Genomic DNA, 21,477 nt, shown 5'->3' on the forward strand with positions numbered 1-21,477 from the left:
AGGTTTTAGTGTCAAGATCCCAGAGTTTCCACGGACAGAATAGAAAAATAATTGTAGTAAAATGCATATAAAGTATGCACCACGCATCTTTAGTTTGAATTAAAAGTGTACTACAAACTAAAATGGCCTCTTGTCAAAGTTTGACCGACAAGACAAGTTTATTTGCATTTAATTAAGACATTGTGCAAAAAGAAAACCAAGAATAATACAATTACATATGAATACAATTCAAATAGTTAAAAAGTTATTTAAGTGTGGAATCATAAAACATTTTTAAATATGAATTTTACTGTCACTTTGGGTAAAAGTAAAAAGAAGTTTGGGAAAAAGAAAAACTATCTTTACTTATGATGTAAAAGTGCATTCAAAACAGGAAAGGCCTCTTGGTTGGTTGATTGACAGGGTTATTTAAGTGGTTAATAGAAAGGCAATATATAGAATGTTATTTCGCTGCCGCTTTGGGACAATAAGGGCAACAGCAAGGCTTAAACTTAAAATTCAAGCCTTCCAGAGATCACTGAACCATGGATCAGATCCCTGCGCAACCCATGAGACAACCACTGTTACCTAGGTGCTTGTTACCTGGGAGATGAGCAGCTGACAGGAAGCCAGCTCCTTCTCGTTGGCCTGGATCTTGCGGTGGGCGTCGGCCTGCGCGCTCTCCAGCTGCTTGCTGCGGTTCACCAGAGACTTCACCTCCGACTTCATCTTGCTGATGAAGAGGCGGGCCACCGTGAACTCTTCCTCCACCGCCGAGCCGTTCCCCTTCGCCTCCGACAGCTGGGGGGCGAGGAGGAGGGGGGTGGATAAATAAACATTCAACTGGGCCGGATAGTTTCAGATTCATAACCAACACACGTACAATTAACAAATGTACCTAAAAGATTAGACAAACTTCATAGAACAGGGGTGTCAAACTCAAGGCCACATACGGTAACATGCCGCTTTACGGAAGCACGTTGCCCAGAAACTACATTCCCCAAAATGCATCTCGTTTTGTGACTGAAGAGACTTGTAATTATTTGCCCTAGACTTCTGCTTTCACACATAGTTATTTATAAAGTTAGGACCCAAAACCGATAATAATCCAATGCAGAGGCAATAATGTAATATAATACATTATTTTATATATATTACATATTTACATATGTATATTTTTATATAGTCTTAAAGTTGCAGCCACAATGCTAATGTGGCCCGCGATGAATTTGAGTTTGACACCCCTGTCATAGAAGAATCAGAATCCAGTTTATAGCCAGGTACGTTTACACATACAAGGCATTTGCTTTGGTGTGTGATGGTTCAAACATAAACAATCAGGAATATGAACATAAAATATGTCAAAAATATAACAATTAAATAAATATATATATTAATTAAAGGGGACCTATCATCCAAAATGCACTTTTATACGTCTTTTATACATGAATATGTGTCCCCGGTGTGTCAGGGAACTCACCAAGTGTCAGAAAACACAACCCTCTCTCTTTTCCTCCATACGCAAATCTCTAAAAACGGGGCTGCAACGGAGCTGATTATTATTTGAATTTTTCTGACATCAGAAAAGGGGTGCTCCGCCTATATGGGCAACTCTCCACCTATCAGGGGAATGAGAGACCGCTCGAAAGCGCTGGAGATGCTGTAGTACATATGCCAGGCCTGTAAGTGGCGCTGTAGTCTGCCACAAAAGCAGAATCAGCCCTTGCAAAAACAGGGCTGGAAAAGAGCAAATAGAGGGAAATGAGGCATGGCTAAAATGCATGATCTGTTTGGTATTTTGAAAAAAAAACTTCACAGACATGTTTTATATAGGTATGACCCTACAATAGATGTTTGAAATATAGCATGATAGGTCCACTTTAAGTATTTTTAAAAAAAGCCAACATGTTCACATGATGTGCATTAATGTCTGTGTTAATGAGGCCGGTAACGGAAGGGTAGTCCGATTTAACAAGGTTTAAAAAGAAGAAATCATTTCTGTGTGTGTGTGTGTGTGTGTGTGTGTGTGTGTGTGTGTGTGTGTATGTGTGTGTGTGTGTGACCTCACCTTGGCGTCGCTGGTCCCGATGATGGCTCCGATGTCGCTCAGGTCTCTCAGCAGCAGGTTGAGCACCTCGGCGGCTCTCTTCCTCTGCAGCCCGTTCAGCTCCTGCAGCTGACCCAGCTCCCTCTGCACGGCCAACAGCAGCACCTACACACACACAAATTGTCAGTTGCAGCGCAGCCGTAACGCGGCGCAGACGGAACGCGGCGCAGACGGAACGCGGCGCAGACGGACCTGGTTAGTGTGATGGAAACTTCTGAAGCAATTGAGACAGGAGTCAGACCCATGGTTCTGAGAGAATCATCTACATTGTGCATAACAAGATAAAGCACTATAGCACCTCTATCAGCTGACGCCAACAGGCAGGAACAGGGAGACAAAACACTCCCTTTTTTGCAGGCAAACTGGGTCAAAGGTGTGGGCCTAGGAAATATTTCCCCAACACTTGGGAAAGTTCTTAAGATGTGAAATTACCTGGATGTACCTCAGTGGCAGCCATGATAAGTGCTGAAATATACAACCATACGGGGATTCATGTGAATTGACGTGTTGACTGCAGGGTGTGTAAACCATAACCATAAGCAACCATAAGTTACACATTACTTTTTTTACAGCCATTCAGGATTAAGTGTTCAGTAAAAAAATTAAAACTGTCCGTGTGCATCTCCTCACCGTCTTGTGCTGCAGGTCGTCGATCAGCTGCATGTTGTTGTGGTCGCGCTTCTCCACCTCCTGGCTCTTCTGGTCGTAGTTGACGGCCAGCTCCTCCAGGGCCTGCAGCACCTCCTTCACCTCCTCCTTGGCCAGCTCGTTCTCCGCCTGCAGACGGCACAGCTCCTCCTGGATCTTCTCGTAGTCGCGCCGCGTGGACGCCAGCAGCTAGGGAGAGAAACGGCCACGTTTATATCCCCATAGACGCACACATAAATAGATACAGAGAGACAAACGTTTTTTAGTTAAATCAAAAGGGGACACACCTCTTCCTGGTCAATCATCTGCTCCTTCAGCGTCTCCCCCAGCTGACTGTGTTGGTTGATCTCATCATCCTATAGAAATATTGAGAGTAAATTAAGTCAGTACTTGCAGAGCAATGCAGAAAAATCACAACACTACGCCTGTATTATTATAATCTTGTAAGTATTCCAATAAGTCTAATGCTTTTAGAATGACTGTATATTCCTATATGCAGCATCACTTTTCAATCGCTGTATGATCTTGTCAAAACACAAAAAGCTCATATTTATGATTTTCTTTTGGATTGATACTGAAGACTTTATACAGTAGTTAAAGAGCTTGTGACACGAGTTTCTCCCATCAACCAAACCCATCAATTTGAGTAAATATTGTCTACTGAACCGATTTTGGATATTTGTACTGTATTGTAACGCGCAGGGCTGGAGTGACTGTTGGGACTCGGGTTTGAGTCCAGCATGAACTTTTTTGTTATTTTCATGTCGATGCACACTGAATATTATGTGGTTTGAATAGAGGATTCCTAATATTGTTTGCCGAGACCAACATTAATGACCCATCAGCATTTTAAAGTCTAAATATTCTGCTGCTATCTTTGCAAAACGAGTTAACAGTCACATGTTATCTGGATGAGTGCTGCAAAATGCCGTTTTTATAAGGGATGTATATGTGTGTGTCTTTCATATTAAACATGATCGCTGGTAGATAGCCACAGAAGTCGTAACACAGTTTAACCTGGGCGGATCCCATTTTCCCCTGGGTTTCCCAGTTGACCCTGAGCGAATCACAGTTTAACACAGCTGAAGACTTCTCCACGCTGCTTTCAAACTGTGAGTAAACAACGTACGCTTCACTGGGAGGCTGTCTGAAGGTGTACACAGGTCTCAGATGGACTTGGTATCACATTAGGAACGATATTCAGTGATAAGTCGGGCAACAATAGCTGGTTTTAAGGATTTATTCGAGCGGATCACAGCTTAACACAGCTGAAGACTTCTCCACGCTGCTTTCAAACTGTGAGTAAACAACGTACGCTTCACTGGGAGGCTGTCTGAAGGTGTACACAGGTCTCAGATGGACTTGGTATCACATTAAGAACGATATTCAGTAATAAGTCTGGTAACAATAGCTGGTTTAAATGATTTATTGGAGCTCGCAATGTTTTGAACAGACATCCCCATGTCAACTCGTTTTTCTTTTTGTAGTCTCGCTGTTCACGTCCGGATATTGCCATCGTAACCACAACCTCACACACTGGTACTGAAAGTGCATCATAGTGTTCCTATCCAGCCAAATATACCAAAAGATTTATGTAAACGACAGAAGAAGCGATCGAAATGTGTATTTCAGTCGAAGGCCACGCCTCCACATCTGTCAACCAGTTGATCGGGGAACCAGTTAATCCGGAACACCGGCCCACTTCGGTACCGGCCCATCGGGATTCGTCCCGATGGCCAGTCCGCCACTGCACCCAGCCCAGCCCACGTAAACTGTCAACGGGGGGAGCCTCGCTGCGGGGAAACGGTGGACCTGGTGTCCCGATCGGAGTGGGAATAATAATAATAATAATCCGTGCATTTTATCCATTAATTTCCCCAACATTGTGGTGAAAAAACCACACGTTTAATCCATGTTGGTGTACTACAACTACAAAAAGCATCGGTTTGTTTTCTCATCAGGAAATGCAGACCGGCTCAAACAAACGATTTTTAATCATCATCCTCACGATCATTTAATGTATCATATGTTCACCGAATTGACATGAAAGCACTAATAAATGTAGTTTCATCCACTTGAGTTTACAACTACAACAATAATCGATTTGTTTTTATATCACATCCTACGGGAGGAAATTCAGCAGCTCTCACTACCGATTTTTAATCCTAATTTAATCATCTTCACCACGATCATTTATGTTTATGTTCGCCAAATTGACATGAAAGCACTGACAAATATGAATATACTGTAGTCAACTTCATTACAACGTTATTAACGTGCCTAAACTCAGTAATTCACGATTTCTACGCATGACAACACACTTTGTCCGTGTTTGGCTCTCTCGCCGCACAGTGAAGCGTTCCCGCATTGACGTCACTTCCGGCTTCCCCCAAAACTTCAAAATGAGTCGAAGGAATTTCCCCGCGATGTTCAAAATTATTGATATTTATCGGAACGGTATCGCACCTTCTTTTTTAAGCTGACGGTTCGAGATTACTAGTAGCCCAATATTTCATTGCACAACAGTTGTTGGGAGGCTGTCACAGGCTCTTTAAGACACGATACGGTAGTATTGCGATTCTACGATATGCTAAGTATTGCGATACGATATATTGCGATATTGCAAATCACATGGGTCCGTTTTCCCTTCCTGGTTAAATGTATTTGCAATATGAATAGTTTATGTAAATAACCCAATGTGTGTTATTTGAACCTGAATAGGAGATGGCATTGTTTTTGTTACTTTCATTGCAATTGTATACATGTCTTAGCGTAACTTCCTGTTTTATATACGACCATCTTTCGGAGGGATATGCTACAGTTTATATTTAAAAAAAAGTTGATATAATAAAATATCGATACTTGGCATCCTTGTATCGATACAATATCGCCACGCAAGGTATCACGATACTATGCTGTATCGATTATTTCCCCCACCCCTTAAAACCAGCATAAACCAGGTCATTATTTTTGCAGCGTAATGCCAATAAAGTTTTTAGATGTAGTTAAAAAAGGAGAATATTCACTTTAAATTCTACAATCCATTTAGAAAAATGACCACTGAATATTGGTTTTGTAGTCAAACCCTCTGAGGGCTTCAATAACTTCTAAATAGAGCAATAAACAATGTGAGAAGTGAGGCAGAACATCTGTCTCTTGTCACCTTGTCGTCCAGCTGTTTGTAGAGGTTGCTGATGTCCTCCTCGAACTTGCTCCTCTCGTCCCCGCAGACGGAGACCTCTCCTCCGGGGGGGAGCAGGTTGTCGATGACGGGGGTGTTGTCGCACGGCTCCACGCTCTTCTGCTCTTTGGCGCTCAGCTGCTCCTCCTCAGGAACGTTCTCGCCTGTAGCAGAGATGACAAATGACTCCACATCTCTAAACGTATCCATGCTTTTTTCTTCAGTAGAATGGTGTCTTCACAGGTCTCACTAAAACATATATTAGAAAGCTGCAGCTAATTCAGAATGCTGCCGCAACTTTTACTACTTTTAAATCCAGGCTGAAGACTTTTCTTTTTGTCGCTGCTTTTAATTGAATTATTCATATCTTAGACTGCACTGTAACTTTTATCCATGTATTTTTATTTTTTTATTATCTTTGCTTTTTAATGACTGATTTTAAATGCCATTTTCTTAATGTCGTTCATTTTTGTAAAGCACTTTGAATTGCCTTGTGTTGAAAAGTGCTATATAAATAAACTTGCCTTGCCTTGGGAACAAACATGTATTATATTTGTGTTCTTATTATATCATTGTCAATTCAATGTAACAGGAAAGTGAACCTACATTTTGAGGGGCTGCTGGCTTGCAAAGCTATCTAAATGGTGTCAAATGAAATATAACTATAACATGCATTTCCAGCTGAAAATGCTTGCTAATGGTGTGTACATTTGTTGCTGAATTTAGATTAAAATATAATGAATACTTTATGAGTTGAATGGTTTCTGTAGCTGCTTTTAGCTGCAGAAACCAAGTAAGTGTGTTGCTGAACTTAGCGGAGAAATGCAGAAAAGTGAAATGATTAGAATCAAAATTGTTACAGCTCAAATGCATTGCAATGACCTTGTTGAAAACTTGAAAGTGAAATATTAAACTGGAAGAGTAGGACAAATAGTGAAGAAGATTTAAAAGAAAAGGTTTACAAAAGGTATAAACAACAACATGTATAGCCTCAATGTCCTGAAATAGCTGAATAATGTAATAGTTGAATGGTTTCTGTAGCTGAAAGTAGGCTGAAGGAGTTACATATCAGATGCACATAGTAGTATACTGTAAAGTAGTAGTAGTAGTAGTAGATGTAGTAGTAGTAATAGTAGCAGTAGCTTTACTAGTAGTAGTAGTAGTAGTAGTAGCTTAAGCTTTACTAATAGTAGTAGTAGTAGTAGCTTAAGCTTTACTAGTAGTAGTAGTAGTAGTAATAGTAGCAGTAGTAGTAGCTTTACTAGTAGTAATAGTAGTAGTAGTAGAAGTAGAAGTAGTAGTAGTAGTAGCTTTACTAGTAGTAGTAATAGTAGTAGTAGCTTTACTAGTAGTAGTATTAGTAGTAGTAGTAATAGTAGCAGTAGTAGTAGCTTTACTAGTAGTAGTAGTAGTAGTAGAAGTAGAAGTAGTAGTAGTAGCTTTACTAGTAGTAGTAGTAGTAGTAGTAGTAGTAGCTTTACTAGTAGTATTAGTAGTAGTAGTAGCTTTACTAGTAGTAGTATTAGTAGTAGTAGTAATAGTAGCAGTAGTAGTAGCTTTACTAGTAGTAGTAGTAGTAGTAGCTGTAGTAGCTTTACTAGTAGTAGTAGTAGTAGTAGTAGCTTAAGCTTTACTAGTAGTAGTAGTAGTAGTAATAGTAGCAGTATTAGTAGCTTTACTAGTAGTAGTAGTAGCAGTAGTAGTAGTAGTAGTAGTAGTAGTAGCTTTACTAGTAGTAGTAGTAGTAGTAGTAGCTTTACTAGTAGTAGTATTATTAGTAGTAGTAATAGTAGCAGTAGTAGTAGCTTTACTAGTAGTAGTAGTAGTAGTAGTAGTAGAAGTAGAAGTAGTAGTAGTAGCTTTACTAGTAGTAGTAGTAGTAGTAGTAGTAGCTTTACTAGTAGTAGTATTAGTAGTAGTAGTAGCTTTACTAGTAGTAGCTTTACTAGTAGTAGTAGTAGTAGTAATAGTAGCAGTAGTAGTAGCTTTACTAGTAGTAGTAGTAGCTGTAGTAGCTTTACTAGTAGTAGTAGTAGTAGTAGTAGCTTAAGCTTTACTAGTAGTAGTAGTAGTAATAGTAGCAGTAGTAGTAGCTTTACTAGTAGTAGTAGTAGCAGTAGTAGTAGTAGTAGTAGTAGTAGTAGCTTTACTAGTAGTAGTAGTAGTAGCTTTACTAGTAGTAGTATTAGTAGTAGTAGTAATAGTAGCAGTAGTAGTAGCTTTACTAGTAGTAGTAGTAGTAGTAGTAGTAGTAGCAGTAGTAGTAGATTTACTAGTAGTAGTAGTAGTAGTAGTAGTAATAGTAGCAGTAGTAGTAGCTTTACTAGTAGTAGTAGTAGTAGTAGCTTTACTAGTAGTAGTAGTAGTAGTAGTAGTAGCTTTACTAGTAGTAGTAGTAGTAGTAGTAGTAGTAGTAGTAGTAGTAGTAGTAGTAGTAGTAGTAGTAGTAGTAGTAGTAGTAGTAGTAGCTTTACTAGTAGTAGTAGTAGCTTTACTAGTAGTAGTAGTAGTAGTAGTAGTAGTAGTAGTAGTAGTAGTAGTAGTAGTAGTAGTAGTAGCTTTACTAGTAGTAGTAGTAGTAGTAGTAGTAGTAGTAGTAGTAGTAGTAGTAGTAGTAGTAATAGTAGCACTTAAAATGAAAGTGTTTAGTTTATTTAATAAAAGAGCACATGTTCAATGTGAAAATATATATTAAAAAAAAATGTAAAGAAAAAAATTATTATTTTTTTCCTGCTTTTTTTAATTTTTTTTTAAACACCTTGAATTTCAGGGGCGGCGCGGGGCTCCGTTGGCGGGGCGCGTCGCCCCTCCAAGACAATGGTAGGGGAAACACTGTAGTAGTAGTAGTAGAAGAGGGATGTATTTTTAAAATAATAGTTTTCCTGTAAGGATACAGGAAAACTATAGGGCTTTTATTTTTGAAGGGGTGTGTGGTTGGGGGGATGAGAGGGGGAGAAAATCAAATATCTCCCTGTGTGGGTGTCTATCCGTCTGTTAAAATAATTGGAATTACATTTATAATTTTTTATTTAAAAAATAACGTGTTGCGTAGTTATTGTAAAAATGTAAATGTCTTCCACATTTATGCATCAGTCTACATGAAGTGTTTTGCCTCCTGTGCGTAAGATGAGTTATTTTGTTAGTAAACAGTTATTAGTTGATTGTATGTATTTCATGCAGCACAGCCACATGTGTATCATCCTTTTGGTTGTGTTTATGTGTTGTTGTTGTTGTTGTTGTTGCCGTTAGCAGCAGTGTGACTTCAGTGGATGGAGAATCGATGCTGTAATTACTATTGACGTTTTAATTGTGAGGAAAGTCATCAGCTAATGAGAAGATGGAGAGCAGAGAGGGAGGGGGAGAGGGGGGGTGAGGAGCTGCTGCGTTTCAACGACTTGGCATGGAGCCAGCGCTGAGTCATGGCAGAAACTCTGCATCAGCATAATGTGTGTGTGTGTGTGTGTGTGTGTGTGTGTGAGTGTGTGTGTGTGTGTGTGTGTGTGTGTGTGGCCTCTGTGTGTGTGTTCAATACATTTAGGTGGAGGCTGTGGAAGCTAAATTGTTGCTAAGGAGGCGGAGTGGAACAAGGGAATCAAAAGACAGAGAGAGAGAGAAGGAGGAAGGGGGAGAGAAGGGGGAGGGAGGGAGCGGTTACCATGGAAAAAGGGCGAGGAGGAGACACTGCAGTCTCATGAGAGGACGATAGTGAGGAGGAGAAACAGAACAACAGATATTTAAACTCCCTTCACAGTGTGTTTATGTAAGTATTCAGATGCTGTACTTGAGTAACAGTACCAATACATTTTGTCAAAAATAAGTCCTGCATTCAAAGACTTTCTTAAATGAAAATATAAAACGTAATTATTGTGCAAAAAATGACCTTGATGTGTTTATATAATTATATTGATATATGAAACATTTATAGATAATATTGTTGCATCAAGTAGCATTTCACTAGACAGACAAACACAGCTCTGATTGACTTTTTGTAAAATAAGTAAATTATTTGACTCTTTTGTGACTTAAAGAGTTTTGTTATAAGTAGCTAAAGCTGTGTGTGGAGTCAATTGTAGTGGAGTCAAATTACAATATTTTCCTTTTAGTGGAGTAGGAGAATAAAGTACCTCAAAATAAGTACAGTAAAGTTACCAAATATCTGCAAGTGACTAAAGAAAAAGGAGCGCTAAAGGAAGGACCACTTTAAAGATATTTTTAAATAAAGTATTCATCCCTAAAATAGACCAACACTTTTCTAAAACCATGAATTTAGTTTTTATTCTTGAATCTGCAGCTTTTCGCTCACCGTTCCTCCAGCGGTTGAGCTCGGCCTCCAGCCTCTGGATGATGGTTTTCAGGTTCTTGTTCTTCTCCTTCTCCCGCTCGTATTTCTTCTTCCACTCCTCGGCCGTCAGCTCCAGGTTCACAGACACCGTGTTCTTGATGGTCTTGGCTCTAAAACGACATAAAAAGTGTGAGGTCAATCTGATGGAAGGCAACATATATTATCCCAAACTGTTTTTATCCTATTAACTGTATAGCCTGAATCGTTTTAGTGCCACAGTGACGCATCCTAAAACCCGGAAGTAAGTTAGCATTTTGCCACCGGTTCCTTCGACAAAAAGCAATGCAACTCTTCAGAAATCACCAGCGGGGTCACTGCTGATGTATTTAATGTCTTAGAACAAAACGTGATCCGTCTCTTCAATGTGTGTCAACCACAGACCTTATTTCCAGCTATTTTCCAAAATCCTATGGAGAAATTGCATTGGTTTTTGACGAAGGAACCGGAAGGAGTTTACTTCCGGGTTTTAGGATGCGTCACTGTGGCACTCTATTAGAACATGGAGTTAGGTGACCTTATATCCATGAAATATAATTCAGAAAATCAGGTATATTTTATTCGATGTCACAATAATGATGTTGTCATTGAATACAGTCAAAAATCTGCTTTGAAAACGAGAACAAAACAATTACAGAAATTTCCATAATCCTCGTCCTCTTTTAATTAATCCACGGGTTGAATTTGTCAGTAGAATACAACCTTTCTTAGCTTTGTGGAAATCTTAATTAGGACTGAAACTGAAAAACGGAGAGCAGATGGCTGCGCAGTAATCGCTGCTTCATCTTTTATTACATTAACTGTTTGAACCACGTGCCTGTGGTACAGAACTCAGGGCACATTTTCCTCTTTGCACACACTCAGACTGGTCACACAGGATGTGACTTTATCTTGTTTCCAGAAGTTAAAACTACCATGTTTAGTACATGGTAGTACTAAACATGGTCGGGACCCCCTTGAAAACGAGATGGTGCATCTCAAGGGGTTTATCCCAATCAATAAAAATGTCTATATATATACATGAAATGTTTGTGTGTGATAAACAAACTGAAATAAAGAAAACATTACATAAAGATTAGAAATAGTGCAATATTTTAGAATATTCTTGGAGTTAGGTGACGTTATATCCATCAGATATAAATATATATCCATCAGAGGGATAAATACACAGAAATAAACTAAAATGCACAGTGGGAAACTAACAGCCATCTGCTTGTTTGTTTTCAGCACTGACGTCAGACATGAGTCACAGTTTTCTTTTGTGTAATATTGACATTTTTGGTGTAGATATTGTACACTGTACACATGGTTACTTTAACTTCTATTGTTTATATAAATGTGGTTATTTTTATTATATCTTATTTCACAATTTTACTTTAAATGTATTTACATATTTTGATTGGATTTTATTTTATTTGTTAGTACGCGTTTTTCCTTTAACTTCTTATATTTAAATTATTTAATTCTAAAAGGGGCAACGTTCAAACCAGCGACAAGGAATACTGACTGATTGACTAACTGTTTTAGAAATATATATATTTAATATTATTTCTGTATTTGTATCTAAAGCTGTATTGCATTGTTTATTTGTTTGGGTTGTCATGTACGTGCACAGCTGTTGTTGTAATGTTGTAATAAAGTGAGAAAAAAAAGGGCCAACGTTCACAAGACCCTATTTCCCCCCATTGTAAAGTCAGATTCTGATCCCCCGAGTATCTTAATGTTCAGTTACTGTTACCTCTGTCCGAACATGAGCGTGGACTTGGTCTCGCACTCGTTGTAGACGGAGGGCGAGCAGCAGATGATGATGGTGGTCCGGCAGTTCCCCCCCAGAGAGTCCTGCAGGATGCGGGTCATCTTACTGTCCCTGTACGGCACGTGGGTTTTCTGGAAAGTAAACGCCACGCTTTCAATTCACATTCCTCAAATATGTGGAGTGGACTGTTTCTCTTAATGTAGAAGAAATATTCTGATTATTAAACAAAAAAAAGGAAACTCAAAACCCATCTCTTCGCACCTTGTAAACTAATTTCCATCACCTAGTTTCCGTTTCACTTCAGTCACATGCTTTGATCACATGGCAATGTTGATGTATAATGTTTTTATAATTGTTTTGCTATGACGTTTGTATTGTGTCTTTGCTTTTGTTTGCTTTGTACAGCGCTTTGAGGCATTTCATGTGATTTGGGGCTATATAATAAATGTTGATTTCATTACTAAAAAGTCTGAAATGTTACTTATTGATTTGTTTTACTTTAATTTATTGATTTAGTCTGCCCGTACATGTACTTTGTTAACCGTACAAACTACTATATGTAGAGAAAAAATTAAATAAAAACAAAGAAACATGACTTATTGTATGCCTTAAATCCAAAAGCCTAAAAAAAGAATAACTGTAATTAAAAAATATTAAACTAATAAATAGAAAATAAACAAAATGAACCTTACTATGAGGGATTAAAAAAAGACAACATGTTACTTAAGTAAAAGTACCAAAGTATAATGAGCTAGATATACTTAATGTATCAAAAGTAAAGAAATATTCCGTAGCAGAATGGCTTTTCATATTATTATATTACTCTACAATATTACGTTATGTTATTTTCCCCCCTAACAGTTAAGACCATTTGAATGTTGTAGTTCGGCAATGTGGAACCACTTTGAGAGAAAAAGCCTGTGTTGATTGTTGCCTCATATGATGAGTTTCTATAAAAGCCTTACTGTTGCCTCGGCGAGAGCTGAGATCACGTTTCCCAGCGCTGACAGAGACTTGTTGATGTTCTTGGCCTCGTCCAGCACGGAGCCCTCTGCTCCCGTCTTACTGACCTGCAGGGACACAGAGTTAGACATCAGACCATCTTTACCCTCCTGATTCCTCTCAGATGTACCTTCTCGCTGCCAGCCAGGTCCACCAGGTACAGCTTCCCCGACAGCTTCTTCTCCGTCTCCATGTTCTCCTGCTTGATGTTGATGAGGAAGATGCTGTGGCTGCGGGAGCTGTGCTCATTCATGTCTAGAAAGATTAAAAAAAAACAGAAATGTAAAGTTGTTTCCCAGCTATTTTACATTTCTACACTTATGTACCTAAGCACTGAGCAGTTCTTCTCACCTCTCTGCTGTGTTGTAACCTTTTATTAGTTTTACAGCATAACACCCATGCAGCACATTTCTACTCATCCACTCCCTGAACTACTGTGCTCTGAATGAATGAGGTGTGAATGATAAAAAGTGCTTTGAGGGCTCGTAAAGACTTGATAAAGCGCCATATAAGTACAGTCCATTCCTACTGATTTGACAGACTTCCATTCATCAGTTGCATTTGTTTTGGTTATTTTGTGTATATATACACAAGTTAAATCCACCAAAAAATACTTTAACTTCGATACTACATGTACATTGTTGTATATTTACTAAACTAACTTTCTATGACTTACTTATTTGAAAGAACATTAAAAATACATACATTTAATTAAAAAACTGTGAGCAAGATGTTATTATTAATAAACTTGTATTAAGCTTACAGTATTTACATAAGTACAATTAACCAATAATAACTTGTCATGCTACAGGAAAAATACTTTAATACTAGATGTACATTGTTGTATTGCCATATTTACTAAACTACCTATTTTCCAGTACGAACATGTATTTAGGTAATATTAATTAACTCGTATGAGGACACTTACTAGTCACGGCCACGTGGCGGTTGCATTTGCCCTCGTCGATGACGTCCATCACCTCCTCTGGACTGGACACAAAGCGCTCAGTACAACCCTGACGTAGAAAGAACATTAACAAAGTATCAAAACCATGTGTTTATTTTATTATAATTAATTGTATACCTAAAGTCAGACCGTATAACTTTAGCTCAACAGCAGCCAGACTACAGTTAAGTGCTAACATTAGCCACTACTACTTCACAGTCTCAAATGAATGAAATGCATGATTTATAATATGACTGGCTTTTAGGAAATCAAAGATGAAGCTGTACAGTTCACAAACCTTGACATAGGGCACTTTGTTTTTGTCTTCATGCACAGAGAGGTTCGTCTTGGACACTTCAAACAGAACAAGGAGCACCAAAGTCACATGCGGATTCTTGGAAAGAAATACTATAAAATATCATTCAAATTCATCTTAAATCTTAAACAAATGAAATAGAAAGTCTTACTTACCATCCAGCAGGTCTCTGATCTTGTCCATGTAGATTTCAAAATAAGAAACCTGCAGAAAAAAAACTCCAAACTGTAAATGTCTGCTTAATTTGAATAACTTCTATTTTAGTAGCCTTTACTTTAATCCAGTACATTAGGCTGATGTGTGTGACTGTCACGGCCCAAAAGCCAAGTATGGAATCATTCTTACAGCTTTGCATATCTTGATTTTGGTTTGAGAGTCAAACAAGTTCTGGATTTCTTTACCTTAATATGAAACTCCAGGTTCTCGTCCATGGAGTAGATGTGCTCAAAAATGTCGTTGGCGATGCGAGGGATGATCCCCATCAGCTGGGGGTCGTGCAGTTTGCCCTGAAAACACAAATGTATGTTTAATATAAAAGCTCCCAAAACACATCAGATTGACTCTCGACATTTTGTGTCATGTTGCAGCTTTAAAAACGTTTAACATCCGGGTTAAAAGGTGGAATTCAAAGTAAAGTTAAAGACAGTGAAGAAGAGTTTCTCATCATTTCTTACAGATGAGATCAGAGATTTTAAAAAAGGATTTAAACTGCGTTCCTTGTGGATTAGTCTGCGAGAGGAAGTCATTTGCACTCTGTATTTTTCTACTTATAATTATATATTAATGATTATAAAACGGACAAATCAAGCAATCTGATTGGTTCTTAACCGTGATATAATGAGCGTATATCACGGGTAGAATTGTAGATACTTTTCAAAAGTCATGTATCCCTCCGCGTCTGAGAAAAGCTACAACCGTTACAACTGTTACATTACGAAACTAACTAACTAACAAAGCTTAAGATGGAAACATTTAAGGTTAACTTCAACCTCTGGGTAGCCTCACTATGGAGGAGTGGATTGCCTATCTCCAGAAAGCACCTAAACGACGACATGCAGAGCTACAGTACGTGAAGAGCAGGTAGACCAACTGGAAAAGTACCACCATTCAAAAGCTTTCTGATGCGGGTCTTGAAACAAAGCAGAGAAATGATGACCGTTAGTGGCCACAGGTGCGAAAGCTCTCTCCAGAGCTGCTGGAAGCCCAGTCTCGGGGACCGGAGAAAGTGGAGCAATATTCTGACCACGTCAAGCAACAGCCTAGAACAACCTCAACCTATACAAGTAACCTCGTAAGCATGCTACTGATGCTGGACAGGTTTCAGTGGCTGCACAATAAACGGCTACAGACACATTAATGTAAATAAATAGCCAAATAATGGATCAACGCTCTCTGTCTAATATGTTCGCTAGCTGTTAGTGTTGTTGCCTAGCAACCACTTCGCACTATGTTTTGTGCAGAAGGCAACGGAGGGAATATTTTATTTTGAACATCATTATTTACTAATACAAATTATTTAAATTAGAGTGTGTATTTTTCTTTCATATTACCACACATGGTAACCGTTTTGTAAAAGCACGGTCATTATATCACAGTTAAGGGGTGTGGTTCGGCCCGACTGAACCACGCCCCTTAACTGTGATATAATGACCATATACCACGGCCTATCGTGAGCTATTGCTTAATTATAAAACTGACAAGTCAAATCAAGCAATCTAATTGGTTCTTAGCCGTGATATAATAAGCGTAGATCACGGGTAGAATTGTAGTTACTTTTCACAAGTCATGTATCCCTCCGCGTCTGAGAAATTAATTGCTGAATTGCTGAATTGCATTAATTCATAAATAAATAAATAATCAAGCAAACAAACAAATAAATAATAAATAAAAAATGCCACTCAAATGAAAAACTATTTAAATACTTGAGTGAAGTTTGCCTTGCTGGAAGGCTTGAACAAATGCTGCATAACACTCCTATGACTGTTTACTTTACATACTAATTTCAAACCTGATTTAAATGCTCCTGCTTTGAGGCTTTGGATTCCTCCATTTGACATCAGGATAAGAGCCTGGATTTAATGTTTGATATAAATCTATTATACAATGCCTGCTGAGCTCTAATCCCCCGATTGGAGAGGAAAACATCAGAAAATAAAGGTCATTGCCTCACTGTAATAAAAGGAATTGCTGTCACACGTTTTTTTTCTCGGTTATCTGAAGACTAATGGCAGGTTTCTATTTGTGTTGTGTGTATCTTGTGTATTGTATTGCCTCACCTCCATGGTGTGTGTCTTCCCGGAGGACGTCTGTCCGTAGGCGAAGATGGTCCCGTTGTACCCGCCCAGCACATCTGCAAAAACACGAAAACACAGGCATGAAAAACAGCTGCAAAAATATGACAATCATGTATATAAATAAAGCTTAAGCTACTACTATCAATGCTGATATTACTGCTATTACTGCTTACCCTACGTATTTAATGACACTATTAGGTTTACTATTGCTTTCATTATTTCCTTGTTTATTTATTTGTACTTCTACTATAACAGTCAATATCCCATTTGCTGTATATGCAGATGAATTGAATTATGTATGAGAAATATCATAATTATAAAAACTAGTTTACAAAGTTTGTACAGCTTATTAAGAGTAACAACTAACCAAAATGACAGTTTTGGTTCATCTCAAATATTTGTAATGATGTTTTTGGTTTGCATGAGTTACTGTGTAGATGACAAGCAGAGAAGTTGGAAAATAAATCATTTATTTTAAGGACAATATTCTAATTCAAGCTAATTCTTACATTAATGGTATAATGATTCAAATTAAGTATTTTCCAAACAACTTTTATATTTTTTCTAGCTGTGAAAAAAACAGTTTGGGTAATGTATCCCTGGTGAAACAGAGAATATTTAAAATATTGTCAAAAGTGCTTTTTCACAGCCAACCAAAACTCTTTGAAAGCAGATATAATACTCAGAAAAAAATAAATAAAAGGTTACAATAAATCATAAAAAAAAGTCTCTTTACTGTTAAGATAAATATATATTTTGTAATGCCTTTTGGATAAACATCCTTTCAATCTGAGGGACAGATTAAATCTATGTGCAAAAAGATGACAGTTTCTATAAGAAAATGTTAAATCCTACCTTTAACTATCTGCTTGGCACACTGGCCGTACACTTGTTCCTGCGCCGTGTTGGGAGGCAGAACGCGGTCAAACACGTACGGTTTACCCTGTAATAGACGGAAAAATAGCAATTATAAAGATCAGAGTAAGAGCAGGAATCCTGAGGTCAAATGTAAGACCTTTTTAAGACCCTTTCCATACATTTTAACACCTCATCGCCACTTGGAGTTTTAACCGGTTACCTTGGCGACACACTTTACCTTACATTGAATATATACAGTATTGAGTGTCGTTCCTCCTTATCTTCCAACCATTTGGACGCAGACTTGCATTTCCCCATAACGATGTTGTTTAACAACCGGCGTAAACGGACCTTCGCGCTATCAAGCAGTGAGCGTGCGATGTCCTGTTCAGATGACGTCAAACCCAACGGGATGCCATCAATAAACTACACAGAATCACACTACACACCTACGCAATGATTACATTCAGGCAGACTGTGGAATACAACCTCTTTGGACCATTTATATACTTATTGAAAACAAGCTACAAAATGTAATACCTTGGAAAATGCCCTTTAATACTTTTTAATAGCCTTCATTTTCGCTAAATTGATTTATCAACTTTCAATACTTTTTAAGACCCCGCGGACACCCTGAAGATGCAAATAGTTGATGTTCTGATTTGCATCAACTGGGTTCTGATTTATATCGTAATTCTACTGCAATACCGCATGTTTGTGCTACACACAGGTAGGTACACAGTTACATTAAAAATAACGATTAAATCCAACTGCAAAATGCTTGTTTCTCTCACTATAGTGTTATAAAACAGCTAGTCCTGAGCTGTCAATGCTTCCAGTCTGACTATCCATCATTCCTCCTGCCCTTGTCCAATAGTCAGAGGGGGTAAAAGCCCTGGTTTTAGTGAAATGCAGCTCTCAGCAGCACCCAGTCTGGAGCAGAGGAACTCCTGACTCCAGTGTGCAGCCTCCACCATGTCTCTGCACTTTGATTGATGGAGGTGACGTGGTGCAGTTTGTCCTCACAGAAGGAAGGGTTTCTGGGGATAATGCATTAGAATGAATAATGCAGGACATGCAGGCTGATGATTCTCAGAGGGGGGAGGGCGGGCATCTGAATATTTGCTTTAAAGTACATTTAATAGATAATATTGGCAGATTTTAGGAGCTAAACCCAATGTAGGAGTTTTATCTTGATGCCATGATGTCTATTTTCTTGTTTTTTTAGACATACCTATAACGTTGTGTTCAAAGACAAGTGGGAAATATACAACATCTAGGTATCCTGCATCCGTTTTTGATGGAAAATCGAACTAAATCAGTATAAGGGGGCTTATTGAATAATGATGCAACACTACTTTTTTTACAGGCTTAATAACGAGAGAAAAAAAGACGAATTCCCCGATTCAGAGAACAACAACTAACCTTTGACCCCCTCCTCTAAACTATTACTTAAAATAATATTACATAACAGTACGTCTGTCTTGGTCAATTTCAATGCAAAATATCATATATAAAAAAAAATGTGGGTGCGAAAGTTTGTATTTTCATCCCCTTTTGTAGATGTATGACAGGAAATACATCACAGCAGAGATGTGTTCTGATTGGCTCTTTAAGAAATCCCTTATAAAACACATTAAAAAGTGTTTACCAGACATTGTATCTTTTTCTCTACTAGATTTTAAACATATGTAAACACATAACATCTCCATTGTGTTTGACCATGTAATCGCTTTCCCTCTAGACAGTTTTATATTATTTAACTAATCTAAACGCCCACATAAAATCAATTTCAAGGACCGCCTACTTCCATCTACGTAACATTGTAAAAATCAGGCATATCTTGCCTCAAAACGATGCAGAGAAACTAGTCCATGCATTTGTTACTTCAAGGCTGGATTATTGTAACTCTTTATTATCAGGGTGTACCAAGAAGTCAGTGAAGTCGCTTCAGCTGATTCAAAATGCTGCGGCTCGTGTACTAACCAGAGTTAGGAAAAGGGACCACATGACTCCTGTTCTGGCTGCCTTACACTGGCTCCCTATAGAACACAGGATAGAATTTAAAATTCTTCTTCTCGCCTACAAAGCCCTTAATGGGCAGGCGCAATCTTACCTTAAAGAACTCATTATACCCTACTGTCCTACTAGGGCATTGCGTTCCAAGAATGCAGGGTTGTTGGTTGTTCCTAGAGTCTCTAAAAGTAAAATGGGAGCCAGAGCCTTTTCTTATCAAGCTCCACATTTGTGGAATCAGCTTCCAGTTTGTGTTCGGGCGGCAGACACCCTATCCGTTTTTAAGAGTGTGCTTAAGACCTTCCTTTTTGATAAAGCTTATAGTTAGGGCTGATTAGATCCAGCCCCTAGTTTTGCTGATATAGGCTTAGTTTGTCGGGGGACATCTTACTTCTTCCTTCTCTCTGTCTGTACCTGTGTACTCTCATGTTCCGATTAACCCAGCTTCCCCAAATGTCTTTCTTTTTGGTGTCTATATACGCCGGGATCCGGAGTCATGGATGATCCTGCGCTCCTCTGTCCTGGATTGCGAGCCCTGGATCTTGAGTCGTGGCTGTGGTCCTGGATCATAGGTCCTGGATGGATATCCTCGTGGATTCATCTTCCTATTATACACACATGCATTTCCAAACATTTGGACTACCTATGTTGCAAATGTATTATCTTTTCAATGTACACACGGCATCTATTGCACGTCTGTCCGTCCTGGGAGAGGGATCCCTCCTCTGTTGCTCTCCCTGAGGTTTCTCCCATTTTTCCCTTTAAACTGTGGGTTTTCTTCGGAAGTTTTTCCTTGTACGATGTGAGGGTCTAAGGACAGAGGGTGTCGTATTGTCATACTGATATTCTGTACAAACTGTAAAGTCCACTGAGACAAATGTAACATTTGTGATATTGGGCTATATAAATAAACATTGATTGATTGATTAATTGATTGAATGCCTAAAGCACTTTTGCTAAAACAGATTGTTATTTAATGAATGTTCTGATCAAATATTGAATTATCGTTGGTAGAAGCCCAGCATGCTGTAGTGGGAATGTTTAACCAAGTTGTACACGTTTAAGTAGTGTTCTGTATTATTACATCAACCTGTATGTAATTAAATAGACACATATAGGCATCTTTAACGGAAGATAGAATGCATGAATGTAGCGACCAACACATAAACACATGATATTTTTGCTGATACAGAATAGGCCTATGAGGGAGGATTTTATACTGACTATGTATATCATTGGGTGCAATATTAAATATAATGCTCAGACTGCCATAACATCTCCTGCAGGATTTATTGCGCACTTGGCACCCCCATCCTGCAGATCTCCAGGTGACTTTCTCCTCTAAATCACTGCAGTGTTGGTAGTTTAGCTCCACACAAACACACACACACACAAAATCAGCATCACAGCATTTGTAGACTTGCCGTAATGATCACTGTGTCCTCCTCTTTGAATTTGGGGATGTATTTGTCCCCTCGGTTGATCTCAGACTCGTTGAGGGGCCTGAAGCGGCACATCACCCTCACCCCGCACTCCGCTGCATCCATCATGGCTGCTGGCACTGTTAACACCGCCTCCCTGGCCAATACTGCGGGCACAAACAAACAAATAAACAAACACACACACACACAGAGGATTAGTGGATTTTGCACAGAAAGTGAGGTTGAGGGACCACCAGCAGGCCTTGAATGCACTTCAGAATGCATCAAAACAGAGATTAACATTATTTCCACAATAGGATGACATCTCACCACAGGGTAGTTCAGGATGTTTCCGGTTTATCCAATGCGCAACGCGTCCTTCATCCGAGCCCAATATGTCTCCTCTGCTGCACCATAGTCACCGGATCAACCGCAGCGCTGTATGCCGGAAAAGAGCTCTCGCTTGGGCGTGCAGGCCTCCCTCTGCAGCGGTGACAGTGACGCGGAATAGAGGACTGATGTGCGTGTTATCCGGAGAGTCCGGTGTGCGGTCAGAGCTCGGAGATGCGCAGAGACAGCCGCAGCGTCCTGACTTGCGATAAAGCGCGCTCCTG

General features: G+C 38.9%; 1 protein-coding gene across 2 annotated transcripts in view; it reads right to left on the reverse strand.

Annotated features, from left to right (window-relative positions):
* LOC117539307 (kinesin heavy chain-like) overlaps positions 1-21,473 on the reverse strand; it is a 29,004-nt gene extending 7,531 nt beyond the window's left edge. For both annotated transcript variants that reach the window (XM_034205422.1, XM_034205421.1), the window contains exons 1-17: positions 21,194-21,473; positions 20,867-21,030; positions 17,424-17,511; positions 16,551-16,624; positions 14,676-14,780; positions 14,430-14,478; positions 14,257-14,312; positions 13,941-14,028; positions 13,143-13,267; positions 12,976-13,080; positions 11,993-12,141; positions 10,219-10,367; positions 5,898-6,079; positions 3,022-3,090; positions 2,717-2,923; positions 2,048-2,191; positions 583-780 (exon numbers count right to left, since the gene is read on the reverse strand). In XM_034205422.1, the coding sequence (XP_034061313.1) occupies positions 583-780; positions 2,048-2,191; positions 2,717-2,923; positions 3,022-3,090; positions 5,898-6,079; positions 10,219-10,367; positions 11,993-12,141; positions 12,976-13,080; positions 13,143-13,267; positions 13,941-14,028; positions 14,257-14,312; positions 14,430-14,478; positions 14,676-14,780; positions 16,551-16,624; positions 17,424-17,511; positions 20,867-20,992 (1,914 nt within the window). In that variant the 5' untranslated portion in view covers positions 20,993-21,030; positions 21,194-21,473. The remainder of the gene's footprint in view (positions 1-582; positions 781-2,047; positions 2,192-2,716; positions 2,924-3,021; positions 3,091-5,897; positions 6,080-10,218; positions 10,368-11,992; positions 12,142-12,975; positions 13,081-13,142; positions 13,268-13,940; positions 14,029-14,256; positions 14,313-14,429; positions 14,479-14,675; positions 14,781-16,550; positions 16,625-17,423; positions 17,512-20,866; positions 21,031-21,193) is intronic.
* Positions 21,474-21,477: the final 4 nt, after the last annotated feature.

Source organism: Gymnodraco acuticeps, unplaced genomic scaffold (genome assembly GCF_902827175.1).
Source record: "Gymnodraco acuticeps unplaced genomic scaffold, fGymAcu1.1, whole genome shotgun sequence".
Taxonomy (NCBI): Eukaryota; Metazoa; Chordata; class Actinopteri; order Perciformes; family Bathydraconidae; genus Gymnodraco; species Gymnodraco acuticeps.